Genomic DNA, 14,751 nt, shown 5'->3' with positions numbered 1-14,751 from the left:
AAAATTACATCTTTGGATTGTGTTTATGGATAATGCTTTACTTTGTTGAGATATAAGCATTTTCTTTTTGTAAGCTCTTCTGAGGCTGCTGTTTTCCTATTGTAATAAATTGCGGAGAAAGAAAAGCATAATCTGAGCCTCCGGTCCTGCCATAGAATTTCTTATAAGCGTTCATTTTCAAAACTATTGCCTGTATAACAAAAACGATTTCTTTCAACTGTTTAAAGGAAATGACCCAGGGCTGAATCCAGCCCTGAGTTAGAAAAACATACTTAGTGATTTTATTGCGTTTACTTAAAAACTCCCATTGAGCCAGGCGTCCCTTCACAAAAACGGTACATGTCTGCAGGTGGAACAAATTTGTGGCATGGTGCATGTGAGAAGTTGGCCTGATATATGATGCTCACTAGTTCTAGTGATCACCTTGTATCAGTCCAAACAACCCTTATGGTGATTGGTTGTAAGTCAACCTTATAGACCAGCTATCCTAGTGGTAGCATGGACAAAGCAGTCTTAGGCTAAACTCTTTTGGCATGTGAAGCCAGCTGTTTTACCACAATATAACCCCTTGAATACCAGATGAAAGGACACCACACAGGTTGTTATGAAAATAAACCGTATATTTATTAATAACAAACACCTCTTAACTCTTTGAGGTCAGAGGGCTAAGCACATGACAATCTCTTAGGAAAAATACGATAAGTTGCACAAAATTACAATGGTGCCCTAGGGGCACGGCAAACCATATACTAAGTGTTCGAGGCATGTGGGCTGCTAAATTCATATCTTTAGCATAGATCGCCGCCTAGTGTTGGGTCCGGATGATTGCACATTGTTGTCCTGGAAGAGTCTTCGAAGTATCACGAGATAGGTGGCTCCTCCCCTGGACTACAGTGCGCATGGGCATCGGCTCCATCCCCAGATTGTTTTTTTCCGCCATTAGGTTCGGATGTGATTTCGACGCCTCCTTGTCGGAATCGAAAATATTACTACCTTAAGGCCAAAAGGCCTTCGTTCTTCGCGTCGGTATTGTTTGCGAACGGTCCCGAGCATCGTCCGACTCTTCGTGTCGTAATTCTGAGGAGTTTCTTACTCTTCGCATCGAGGCCCTGTGCTCGCAGCAAGACCCCGACGAACTCATCATGGAACGGAGTCTGTTCAGGCGCTGCCCCGTGTGTGGGTCCAAGTACCCACACATCGACGTGCATCCAGTTTGTAATAAATGTCTCTCGCCGGATCACGACGAGGACAACTGCATGCCCTGCTCCAAATTCAGGTCAAAGAAAACACTCAAGCATCGGCGCGCGGCGTGCCTGGAAGCCTTACACGCAGCCCCGGCACCCGACGACATATTCGACGACCCTGCAGAAGAGGGCCTAAGCCATCATCTTCAAATTTCGCCACCATCGACGGAGGTCGAGGCCGATCCAGAGGAATACATCGAAGGACAGTGCCAAGACCTTGAATACGTCGAAGAGGTAGGGGATGACGAAGAAGTCTATGGGGCCGCGGAAGATAGCTCAGAGGAAGAGCTATGCCCCGAACGTTACTCGACTCAGGCTCAGGTCACGGGATCGCCACTCGGCCCCACCCACGACCCTGCACCGATATCCCCAGCCCCGCCTTCGGGCCCGGCCACGGATACACCGGAGGAGCCGTCGTTGCGCATATCGAAACTGAATCCGCTACCATTGCAGTCGACAACATCTAAGATGGCCGGCGTCACGCCTAAACCGAAACCTACGGCCTCGACGGCACCTAAGATGGCCGAAGACCTGTCGAAAACGAAACCGAAACAAACGGCTTCGTCGACGTCTAAAATGGCCGACGTCCCGTCCAAGATGACGAAGCCGACTCCGTCGCCCTCAGGCCCTCCAAAGTCGAACAAGGCTGTCGAGTCACCTGCGCCACACACGGTGGCCAAGGACACGTCCTCGAAGAAGGTAGTCCATCACGGTTTGACGGCTGCAGCGTCGACCTCCAAACATACGGTCGAAGCGAAGATCAATAAAGGCCAAGATCCAAAAGCCGGAGCCGCTACTCCTCTGCACAAAGATGCCGGATCTGCATCAACGCCATCGGCGCCTAAGACTGCTACAGGGCAGCGAACCGTTGGAATCGAGGATTCATCGGTGCCTACTTCTGCCACGCCGAAATCCTCCCAAGCGGACGAACATGAAGCATCGGTTACCAAACCCTCGGCTTCATTTACAAAGCAGGTCTCCGACTCCCTCAAACGGATTCGGGAGAAAGCCGTGCCGTCGACGAAGGCTGCGCCGTCGGATCCAAAACCAGTGGGGCCAACTGCCAAACCGTCGACGAAACTTCTCTACACCCTGCCACCGAAGGTGGCACCAAAGGCGTTTGCACCCAAAACGGTGCCGAAGACCTCGGGAACGTCGGAATATTCGACGCCCAGTGCTAATTTGCCTCGACAAACAGCGTCAGAGGACCAATCAGAGCATTGTATCGATGCACACACAGGGACACTGACACTTTACAAGAAAAAGATCACTTCCCAGCCACTGGAGTCTTTTGTTATTCCACTAAAAAAGAAAAGGCAATCACAGGACATACCTGCCCTTGTTGAACCTCTTCACCCTCCACCTAGGAGGAGTCCAACACCTTCCCCCAACCAATCAGGGGGTGAGGATGATAACCAAGATGAACAATACAACTTCCCTACTGGCAATGACCCTGATGTACAACAGGACTCATATGACGACGCTGGGGACCAGGGAAGCCATCAGGTGATACAGGACCCACAGGGTTTTGGGGCACGTACATCACCAACAGAGGATTCAGCAGCTTTCAATGCTTTAATAGAGAGGGCAGCTGCAAATCATAATGTAGACATGCATGCTGACCCGGTGGAAGAGGATTTCCTGTTTGACACTTTCTCTGTCTCCGAAAGAACAGTCAAAACACTTCCTATGTTGAAAGGTGTCCTTAAACATGCGCCAGAGATCTTTAAAGAACCTACAAGGGCGAGAGTGGTAAACCCACGTATCGAGAAAAAAAACAGGCCAGCACCTGGGGACCCTGCCTATATTCGGGGACAGTTGCCTCTGGATTCGTTGGTGGTCGCAAATGCCCGCAAAAGGGCCAACTCCCAAACAACTGGTGAAGCTCCTCCCCCAGACAAGGAGTCGAAAGTGCTTGAGGCATCCGGCAAGAGGGTGGCTGCGCAGGCTGCTAATGTATGGCGTATTGCTAACACACAAGCACTATTGGCGCGTTATGATAGGGCGCATTACGACACCCTAGAACAGATCCTTCAACATCTACCTGATGAGTATAAGGAAGCAGCCGAAATGCTCATACAAGAGGGAAAGCTTATATCAAATGCTGCAATAAAGTGTGCACTTGATGTAGCGGACACAGCGGCTAGAGGAATTAACACTAGTGTCCTGCTGAGGCGCCAAGCCTGGCTTCGTAGATCTGGATTTAAGGCTGGCATCCAAACTACAATCCTTAACCAGCCCGTCAATCCTGACAGACTGTTTGGCCCAGATGTAGACACCACACTTGAAAAGATAAAAAAGGACAACGAGACTGCTAAGTCCATGGGGGCAGTTCAGGGGCAACACTTTTCGTCGCTCAGGAGCGCGTAGTGTTACCAGAGGACACCTGGGACAGCAAACACAATTCACAAAAGGTGGTGCGCAATCCTCGTACCCCAAGCAGGGTAGAGGGGGTTACCGAGGTAACAGTGCCAAGGGCAGGGGCAGAGGGAACAACAACTCCCGTTCCTCTGCCGCAAACAAGCAGTGACTCCCTGTCACTACCCCCCGACCATCCAACACCTGTCGGGGGAAGACTCCAGCGGTTCCTGCCAGTCTGGTCGTCCATCACCACAGACAGGTGGGTGAGAAAACTAATCCAGTACGGTTATTGTTTGGAGTTAACATCCACTCCTCCCAACATTCCCCCAAGACACCGTCCTATGTCGGAAGAGCACTTGCACTTATTGCAGAAAGAAGTGCTAGTAATGCTGCAAAAAGGAGCAATCAAACTCGTGCCAGTGGAGGAGGAAGGAACAGGGGTCTACTCCCTGTACTTCCTCATCCCAAAAAAGGACGGATCCCTCAGACCCATTCTGGACCTCCGCCCTCTCAACATGTATATACTGTCAGAACATTTTCACATGCTGACACTGCAACAGATCCTTCCCCTCCTCAACAAAGGGGACTTCATGGCAACCTTAGACCTCAAGGATGCTTACTTCCACATCCCACTCCACCCGTCCCACAGAAAATACCTCAGGTTCACCATTCACAACAAACACTATCAGTTCAAAGTGCTACCCTTCGGAGTGACTACTGCCCCCAGAGTGTTTACAAAGTGTCTGGCGGCAGTGGCTGCGCACCTCAGGAGACAGAACATACATGTCTACCCGTACCTCGACGACTGGCTCGTTCAAGCAAAGTCGGAAAGACAGTGCGCCTCACACATGTCCCACACTATTCAACTCCTGCACAGCCTGGGGTTCTCGCTAAACTACCCAAAGTCGCACCTTCAACCAGCCCATGTGCGGCAGTATCTGGGCGCGACAATAAACACCCTGACTGCTATGGCTCAGCCAAACACAGTCAGAATCAACAGCATTCAGTCGCTGATCCAACGATTCAGACCGCAGCACTCCCTGCCAGCGAGAGTGTTCATGCAGTTGATAGGCATGATGGCCTCCTGCATCTTCATAGTCCCGCACGCAAGGTTGCACATGCGCCCCCTCCAGGAATGCTTGGCAAATCAATGGACACAGGCTCAAGGACAACTGACAGACCTAGTGTTGGTGACCGGTCGGGCATACAACTCTCTGCATTGGTGGAATCCACACAACCTTTGCAAGGGACGACCGTTCCAAGAGCCTGTGCCACAGATTGTCCTAACGACGGACGCATCTCTCCAAGGGTGGGGAGCGCATGTGCTCCACTACACGGTGCAGGGACTGTGGTCGACCCAGCAGCAACGATTGCATATAAACTACCTGGAATTGATGGCAATCTTCATGGCGCTCAAGTCCTTCAAAGTACATCTGTGCAACAAGGTCGTGTTGATCCGGACGGACAACATGACAGCCATGTACTACATCCAGAAGCAGGGAGGTACTCACTCGCCACAGCTGTCTCATCTGGCTCAGAGCATGTGGAAGTGGGCCATTCAGAGGAACATCTTCCTCATGGCAGAACACCTCCCGGGCAAGGACAATCAGATGGCGGATCTGCTCAGCAGGTACAGCCATCAAATGCACGAGTGGGAGATACATCCATCAGTACTCCACCCGTACTTCCAGCAGTGGGGTCATCCAGAGATAGACCTGTTTGCCACAAGGGAAAACGCAAAATGCCAAAGCTTTGCCGCCAGGTTCCCTCACCCGGAATCGCAGGGGAATGCGATATGGATGAACTGGTCAGGCAAATTTGCGTACGCTTTTTCCCCCAGCGCCTCTCATTCCGCTGGTGGCAAGAAAGCTAAAGCAACACTCGATGACTCTCATCCTGGTTGCTCCAACATGGGCACGCCAACCATGGTACACCACGTTTCTAGAATAGAACTTTCCGTGGTACCGCATCAAAGGCTGCATCTCACACCCAGCCTCTTGACGCAGAACCATGGCGACATTCAGCATCCAGATCCGCAACAGCTCAATCTGGCGATCTGGCTCCTGAGGTCCTAGAGTTTGGCTACCTCAACCTGCCTCCTGAATGCATGGACATCATCAGAGAGGCAAGGAAGCCCACTACCAGAGCTTGCTATGCAGCAAAGTGGAAGCGGTTTGCCATTTACTGTACTGACAACAATATCAACCCGCTAGATGCATCCATTCCTAACATCATCTGCTATTTGTTACATCTTTACAAATGCAATCTAGCGTACGCTTCCATTCGGATACATTTATCCGCCATAGCGGCTTTTCTCCAGAATAGACAGCACCTCTCTGTTTTCAGGGTACCTGCCATTAAAGCCTTCCTGGAGGGACTGAAGCGAGTCATTCCTCCAAGAACACCACCAGCTCCAGTGTGGAACCTCCATGTGGTCCTCACTCGGCTGATGGGTCCACCCTTCGAGCCACTGCACTCCTGCGAAATTCAATTTCTAACATGGAAAGTGGCTTTCCTCATTGCTATTACATCGCTCAGGCGTGTTAGTGAGCTGCAGGCGCTCACAATCCAAGAGCCTTTCATCCAAATACATTCTAACAGGGTGGTGCTACGCACTAACCCCAAATTCCTTCCTAAGGTAGTGTCACAGTTTCATATCAACCAAACTATTGACCTACCCGCATTCTTCCAAAACCCTCAAACAGTAGCTGAACGAATGCTCCATACACTGGACGTTAGGAGGGCGTTGATGTACTACATTGACAGGACACAACACTTCAGGAAAACTCAACAACTTTTTGTTGCCTTCTCAGCACAGCACAAAGGCAACCCCATTTCCAAAGCGGGAATAGCCAGATAGATTAAGTGCATCCAAATCTGTTATCAAAAAGCTAAGCGCACTTTAACAATACCCCCAAGGGCGCACTCCACACGCAAATTGGGGGCGTCCATGGCTTTCCTGGGGAACATTCCTTTAGAGGACATTTGCAGAGCAGCCACATGGTCCACACCACACACATTTACAAAACATTACTGTGTGGACGTGCATTCCAAGCAGCAAGCAGCTGTAGGACAGGCTGTTCTCAAGACACTTTTTCAAGCTTCTGCAGCTGGCACGGGCAACAGCCCTTAATGGAGGGACTGCTATGTATTCTATGCTAAAGATATGAATTTAGCAGCCCACATGCCTCGAACTGAATATGCTACTTACCAGTATGCATCTGTTCTTGGCATGTAGGGCTGCTAACATTCATATCGCCCTCCCTCCTCCCCGGTGCCTGTAGCGGCTGCAGATACTATCTTGCATTCATCATTAGCATGGACATCCTTTACACTATTTCACTCCATCTCTGCCACAATGGCTAAAAATAATCTGGGGATGGAGCCGATGCCCATGCGCACTGTAGTCCAGGGGAGGAGCCACCTATCTCGTGATACTTCGAAGACTCTTCCAGGACAACAATGTGCAATCATCCAGACCCAACACTATGCTAAAGATATGAATGTTAGCAGCCCTACATGCCAAGAACAGATGCATACTGGTAAGTAGCATATTCAAAGTGGAATGTGAAAGTCGATAGAGGAAATGGAGCTGTCCAGAGGCTGGAGGTTCGCTAGGACTACGCTATCTTCACCTTAGGTAAGTAATAGGAGGCCCACGGGACGCGTGTGCAGAGTGTGAACTCACACGTGAGATGCGTAACAACGTCTATGGACAGTACAGTTCAAGTTAAAGGTGAGTACGGACAATCCTGACTAGTTAAGACTAAAACGACTGTGGAACTGGACACTAGGAACTACCCTTGAGCACCGAAATGCTCTTGTTACCTCACCCACGGGCTGCGGGTGCATAGGTGTCAAAGTGTTGGGTTCTCGCGTTGAAGTCTATGGAGCCTGGAAGAAAAGATGCTGCAGGCGACCAGGAGGAAGATGTCCGGTGCGATCCAATGGTGGATCGGTGAAGAAGAGGACCTGAAAGCAGAGGGGACAAAGTTCAAAGTCACTAGCCAGTGACTGGAGTGGAACCAGGAAGGAACCAGATGTCGTCGTCTCGATCAGGTGAAGAGTGGACGCTTGTCTCTGCAGCCACGTGGACCAGGAGGTGTCTTCGACGACCAGGATGGAGGCACGAGCTGTCCCACGCTGGCTCTCGCTGTCGGCGGTGTTGGATCTGGAATCGGCGTCAACAGGCCTTGGCAAAGGCAACCCACGCGGTGAGTGGAAACGGCGTCTGGAGTGGACCAGGAGGGTCCGGGGTGCTCCTCTTTTGGAAGGGAGCAAGGGCCAGTCTGGTGCAACCAGACCAGCAGTGGAAGTTTCAAAGTTCGTCGTCTAGGAGGCCACTAGCCAGCCGGCAAGTGACCAGACAACGCTTCAAGCAGCAAACAAGCAGAAGGGCCCCACGCAGATCTCGTGGATGCTAGAGGGCTGGTCTTCAGTGCAGGAGCTGCTCGGGGCTGGGGCTTCTCAGTCCCCAAAGCACTTGGTCGAGTTTACCTCGGGAGTCGTGCTGGAAGCGAAGTGCAGCTTCTTTCAAGATGGCCGGTCCCACGTGTCTCGTCGCACCCACGGATCTCAGCTGTGCTGCAGATGTAGGTAGAGGTCGGAGAGGTCTGGAAGTCCGGGTCTCGTCGGGCTCTGAAGTCTGGATCCTCGAGCGAAGACGACAAAGGGAAGCCGCTGGGCGCTTGATGGTGCCTGCTTGTGCAGGGTGGACACTCCTTGCCCACAAGGGATATTTCTTCAGTCTACTGTGTAGAAAGTCGAAGTCCAGAGTTTCTTCTTGTAGAGTTTCAGTTCAGGATTAATCTAATTTGGAATGGGACCAGCTCCTACCTTTATTCTTCTAAAGGGGGCTGCACTACTGACTAGGTCCCTCCCCTGGGTGGGACCAGGAAGGGGGTGGCTACACCCCCTATCCTTTGTCCGGTTTCGCGCCAGAGCTGGGGCAGGGATGCCCCAGCAACTGGTTTGAACCAGTGTATGCACAGGACACCTTGTGTGCCCCGGGCATGTCTCATTCCTTTCAGGCCTGTCCTACCCAATACACAAAATCCTGTCTGGGGTGGTGCTAGCACCTCCCAAGGCAGGAAACCCTTTGTCCAAGCCTCCCTCGCTGGAAGGACTCCCAGCAGCAGGAGGTCAGACTTGTGTCTGTGGTGGTGGCATCCATTTTGTGATGCCAAGGCTCGAGTTAACTTTAACCGGGGTTCTCAGTTACATACATGTCGTGTCCCTCTAGAAGGGTGGAATGCTACCCCCGTCGCCAGAATTGGCGAGGGGGTAGTATTCCAATTCGTATGACACCTTACTCGACATGTTTTGATAATGTTATACCAAAGTTAGCATTTAACCGCGATGATTATAATGCACTTAAGAGTATATGGTATAGCGTTATCATGGAACAGCTATTAGGACTTGGTTCCGCAAGCTGCAGACGGGCTCAGCTCATGCCAGAGCACCATCTCACATAATTCCAAGCACTCTGCCTTCAGGATTGATAAGGCCTGCCATAGGAGTGACTGATAGGAGTGACTGATAGGAATATATGTGTCCATTTTTAGGGTTAGATATAGGTATACTATATCTACAGCAAAGGGTGATTACACCACCTTGCCCCAGCTGTCGTGCAGCCAGTTGTGTCTGTTTAGATGGCCAGCCAGGGGTGGCATAATACATGCTTCAGCCCCTGGTAGGCCCTGGGTACACCTATGCCCTGGATACCTAGGGTACACTGTACAGGGACTGATAAGGTGGCCCAGTACTAATTGGTAAATGCACCTAAGGTACATGGTTGTCAATTTAGAGCGAGAACAGCTAGGCTGTGGGTCTGATTAGCAGGCCCACAGCCAGGGAAAGTCGTAAACCAGTGAAGCAAAAAGCAAAAATCTGGGGTGACCATAAGATTGCAGACCCTACTCTCCTACACTCCGCATCTTCTAACTCAGAACCAGGGAGAAATAAGACACCCAGATCCCTATCAGATGAACCTAGCGATCTGGCTCCTGAGGTCCTAGAGTTCGGATACCTTAACTTGCCCCCAGACTGCATGAACATCATTAGGGAGGCAAGGAAACCAACCACACGAGCGTTTTATGCAGCCAAATGGAAAAGATTTGTTATTTACTGCAACTATAACCAAATCAACACATTAGACGCTTCCATACAAAACATTATATGCTACCTGCTGCATTTACAAAGATGTAACTTAGCATACTTTTCCATACGACTACACCTCGCTGCTATAGCAGCATACCTTCAGAACAGGCAACACCTTTCACTCTTCAGGGTACCAGCAATTAAAGCATTTATGGAGGGCTTGAAAAGAGTGATCCCTCCTTCCCCAGCGTGGAATCTAAATCTAGTGCTTACCAGACTCATGGGACCTACTTTCGAACCTCTACACTCTTGCGAATTGCAATTCCTAACGTGGGAGGTCGCATTCTTAGTTGCCATTACCTCACTCAGAAGAGTGAGCGAATTGCAAGCACTGACAATTTAGGAACTCTTAATGCAGGTACATGCTAACAGGGTAGTTCTTCGAACCAACCCTAAGTTCATGCCTAAAGTAGTATCCAACTTCCATATTAATCAAGCAATTGAACTGCCAGTATTCTTTCAGAATCCACAATCAGTAGCTGAAAGAGCCCTGCACACACTAGACGTTCGGAGAGCTACTATACTATGTGGACAGAACCAAATCCTTTAGGAAAACAAAACAACTGTTTGTTGCTTTTGCACCACAACACAAACGGAATCCTATTTCAAAATCCGGAATAGCCAGATGGATAGTTAAATGCATTCAAATATGTTATCTAAAAGCTAAACGCACTTGAACAGTCCCCCCTAGAGCACACTACACAGAAAATGGGGGCATCCATGGCTTTCCTAGGAAATATTCCCCTCGAAGACATCTGTAAGGCAGCCACATGGTCCACCATACATACTTTCACTAAACACTACTGTGTAGACGTGCAAGCAAAACAGCAAGCTGCTGTAGGCCAGGCTGTCCTCAAAACTCTTTTCCAAACTGCTGCAGCTGGCACGGGTGGCCACCGCTAGAGGAGATACTGCTATTCAGTCTATGCACAGATATGAATTCAGCAGCCCCCATGCCTCGAACGGAATATGCTACTTACCAGTATGCATCTGTTCTTGGCATGTAGGGCTGCTGACATTCATATCGCCCACCCTCCTCCCTGGCGCCCGTTGCAGCTGCAGCATTATCTCTAGCATGGTCATCTCTCACTTTCCTATCTCCACCTCTGCCGCAACGGCGAAAAACAATCTGAGCATGGAATGGATGCCCATGTGCACTGTAGTCCAGGGGAGGAGTCACCTATCTCGTAATACTTCGAAGACTCTTCCAGGACAACAAAGTGCAGTCATCTGTACCCAACAATAGGCGGCGATCTATGCACAGATATGAATGTCAGCAGCCCTACATGCCAAGAACAGATGCATACTGGTAAGTAGCATATTCAATCTGCAGCATTCCAATTTAGCGTACCCTTCCATATGGTTACATCTTGCTGCAATAGCTGCATACCTAAAGAACAGACAACATATGTCTCTTTAGAGTGCCTGTCATTAAAGCATTTATGGAGGGACTTACAAGAATTATTCCTCCGAGACTTCCACCTGCTCCAGTGTGGAATCTCAACATTGTCCTTACCAGACTGATTGGTCCACCCTTTGAGCCATTACATAGATGTGAACTGCAATTTCTCAATTGTAAGGTAGCTTTCCTCATCGATATCACACCACTGAGGATAGTAGGTGAGCTTCAGGCACTAACCATAGAAGAAACATTTTTACAAGCACCCCAAATCAAAGTGGTTCTTAGGACCTACCCTGAATTCCTACTATGTCATTTCTGCCTTTCACCTCAACCAATCTGTTGAGTTGCCTGTGTTCTTCACTGAACTGGATTCTGTGGCAGAACGTGCTCTGCACACTTTAGATGTCAAAAGAGCACTACTTTACTATATTGAAAGGGCAAAACCTTTCCAAACGACAGAACAACTGTCGCTTTTGCGCCACCACATTAAGGCAATCCTATATCAAAATCTGGCATTCCAATGTGTACGGTCAAGTGGATTGACATGCTGTGCTAAGGCAAAACGAACACTGACAATTCTCCCTAGGCGCACTCTACACGCAAACTAGGGGCTTCTATGGCATTCTTAGGGAATATACCCATAGATTACATCTGCTAAGCTGCAAAATGGTCTACACCTCACACATTCACAAAACTCTTATTATATAGATGTGTTAGCAAGACAGCAAGCTAGTGTGGGCCAAGCAGTTTGACGCACACTATTTCAGACTGCAATAGCTACAGCTTAGCCACTGCTTTGGGAGAACTACTTCTACTTACCCAGTATGCATCTGTTCTTGGCATGTGGAGCCGTAGATTCACATGCGCCCACTCACCGCCCCAGGTACCTATACCTGTTGCAGTAATATCTTACTTCGATACATATATACAGGGACATATATTACTACTCTTACTAACTCCATTATCACCCTCTGCAACAAACAGTCTTAACAATGGACCGGATGCCTATGCGTACTATCCCCAAAAGGGGATAGTGACTGGAAAGGACTTCTTCAAACAAAAACAAAGTGCAAACATCCAGACCCAACACTAGATGGTGGGCTATGCAAAGCATGTGAATCTACAGCTCTATCTGCCAAGAACAGATGCATACTGGCATTTTCCTTCCTGATTAGCCTGGGTCATAGTTCTGTCCTTACACTTGCAATATCATTGCTTCTAAGCCCCTTGAGACTTTTTGCCATCACCCTAGATCTCCAGCTTCTAGATTTATATAATTTACAATAATTAGACCTCATCTCTCAGCTGTGATGGGGAGGGTTACTGAATGCTGTATGGATTCACAGATAAGATGGGTTGTTGTGACACAGGCCTGTGTAGTGTACATCCAAATTGTCATGGTTTAATCCCCATGTAGGTTCCTGTTCATTAATACGTATTGCGTATCTTGTGACTCTAAATCTGGATTTTGCTTGATACAAGGCTTCCGTACTGTGAAGCAAGTGCTTTTTCCAACATCCTTTGGCCATCTTCATCTGTTCACGATTGATCCGTTAGTGTAAGACTGTAGAACAATGAGCACCCTGCCCATCGATTCAATCATTAAGTCAGAAGCATCCTTGTAGTCTGTTACTGGTCTTGCTTGAAAAAGTGTTCCTTTCCCTGTTCTCAATCTACTTGCTGGTGCAACTACTGGCCTCTGTATGAAGCAGAAATGGGGTTATTTTCTTTAACTGGGAGATGCTACCTCACCAGGGTGTCTCTTATCACCCTGCTGAAATAAGTAAAATAGTGACCAGTAGCAGTAGTGAGATTTGGAGAGTCCCCTGCATCATTCTTTTAGATACCAACCCCTTGCTTCACTGCCTTCAAAAAGGTTGTTTTTTCAGCTTAACACAGGAGCAGACACAACAAGCAGGAGCATCACCATTTCCTCTTTAGCTACCGCCTTCTTGTGTGGTATTTACCATTTACAGAGGCCAGTCTGCAGAGGCAAACTGATGCCATCCTTAAGAATAAAGAGCTCACTGTAGGGATGACTTTTATCTAGAAGCGAATGCCTCAAGCTATATCTGTTCTCAAGCAATTTTTTGTGAGTTTTATATATACCGAACTAGACTTGAAGGTATCTGAGTTCTTTACATGAGTACAATTTGCGTTTAAACACATTTGTTAGGCATGGGCAGATACAGCGATTTGCACAGAATCACAGGATATTGAGCGTCCCTGCTGAGACTCGAACCCATTACCCCAGCTCTGAGGTCGACCGCTCTAGCAGTTATTCTATATCCTCTCCCTAAGCATTAGGAGTTTATCTCTTGGCTGCATTTGTTGTCGCAATCCTACTGTGTGTCATAATGTTTGCAGGTGGAGATGGGGCCAAGAGATAATTTCAAGTTAACCATATCGGTCGACTTTTCCAAATCTGTCACAGAACACTTCAGTGTTTAACCACAAGGTTGTGTAAGTCACCTACCTGTTAATAATGTACGAGAGGCTTAAGATTAATTTTGTAGAAGTTTTTATTTTTAATATAGCTACGTGTTACATTCAAATGAATTGATTCAAATGTCTGTATTAGATCTATTTGTAAGTGTTAAAATATTTGTTTACTCAGAGTCTCGAAGATCACGAGATGTTTCCATTTAATATGGATGAATTTGTTACTGTGGATGAAATTGTGGAGGAAACCGTTGAAGAGGAAACAACGGAAAAGTCAGAGGAAGCTGGGAAATCACTGAAAATCTCTGAAACCGTGAAGAGAAATGAATCCGGTAAGGACAGTGCACCAAAGGATACCAGTTCCAAAAAAAGGGAATCCTCGACTGCATCTAAACAAGATCATTCATTTGTAACACTGGATGAGGTTGGAGAGGAAGATGCCTTTGCTGCTCAACCTGAAGCTAGTCCAGAAGACATGAAGCAACACCAGACACCTATAAACGAACATAAGAAAAATCAGCATGTTGGTAAAGCGCCCCACTCAGTCATGACTTTGGATGAAGTAAGTGATGAAGAAGACTTTGTTGATGGCAAAGCATCTGGTAAAGTACAGCGCATAGCAACTGATTCAAGAGGAAAACGTGCTGGTTTAGCGGTGGGACGTGTGAAAGCAGTAGAAGACACTAAAGCATCCAAGGCTTCAAATAATGGGGCTTGCTCATTACATGAAGAGGTCCGTACAGGTGTGAAAGCAGGTGTATCCCAAATGGTAATAGATGAGCCTGTTCTTGTAACTGTAGATGAATTCAATGAAGAGGATGATGACTTCATGAACAACCTTTTCAGTGAGGAGCACCAATTTGTGACTGTAGATGAAATTGGGGATGAAGATGACGAGGATGACAAACCACATGATGAAATGAAAGCTGCACATAAATCTGAAACTTTGAACAGTACAAAGCCAACAAGTAAAAAGGGAGAAAGCAAGAAGCATGAAGGTAGGAACAAAAATGTCAAATGTTTCATACTTGAGTAAGCGCACCAGACACATGCCCTAACCCTCACTCTTAATGAAAAGATAACCTCCAAATTCTGTATTGTTAAAAATAGGCAATAGCACATCTCCTTGATCCTGTATTGTTT

General features: G+C 48.1%; 1 protein-coding gene across 2 annotated transcripts in view; it reads left to right on the top strand.

The window, feature by feature from the left end:
* Positions 1–14,751, top strand: part of ZNF638 (zinc finger protein 638) — a 985,826-nt gene that overhangs the window by 752,998 nt on the left and 218,077 nt on the right. For both annotated transcript variants that reach the window (XM_078674499.1, XM_078674497.1), the window contains one exon: positions 13,784–14,606. In XM_078674499.1, the coding sequence (XP_078530625.1) occupies positions 13,784–14,606 (823 nt within the window). The remainder of the gene's footprint in view (positions 1–13,783; positions 14,607–14,751) is intronic.

Source organism: Lissotriton helveticus, chromosome 2_1, assembly GCF_964261635.1.
Source record: "Lissotriton helveticus chromosome 2_1, aLisHel1.1, whole genome shotgun sequence".
Classification (NCBI taxonomy): domain Eukaryota; kingdom Metazoa; phylum Chordata; class Amphibia; order Caudata; family Salamandridae; genus Lissotriton; species Lissotriton helveticus.
The sequence above is the reverse complement of the archived record's forward strand: the minus strand, read 5'-3'. Positions and strand labels throughout refer to the sequence as shown.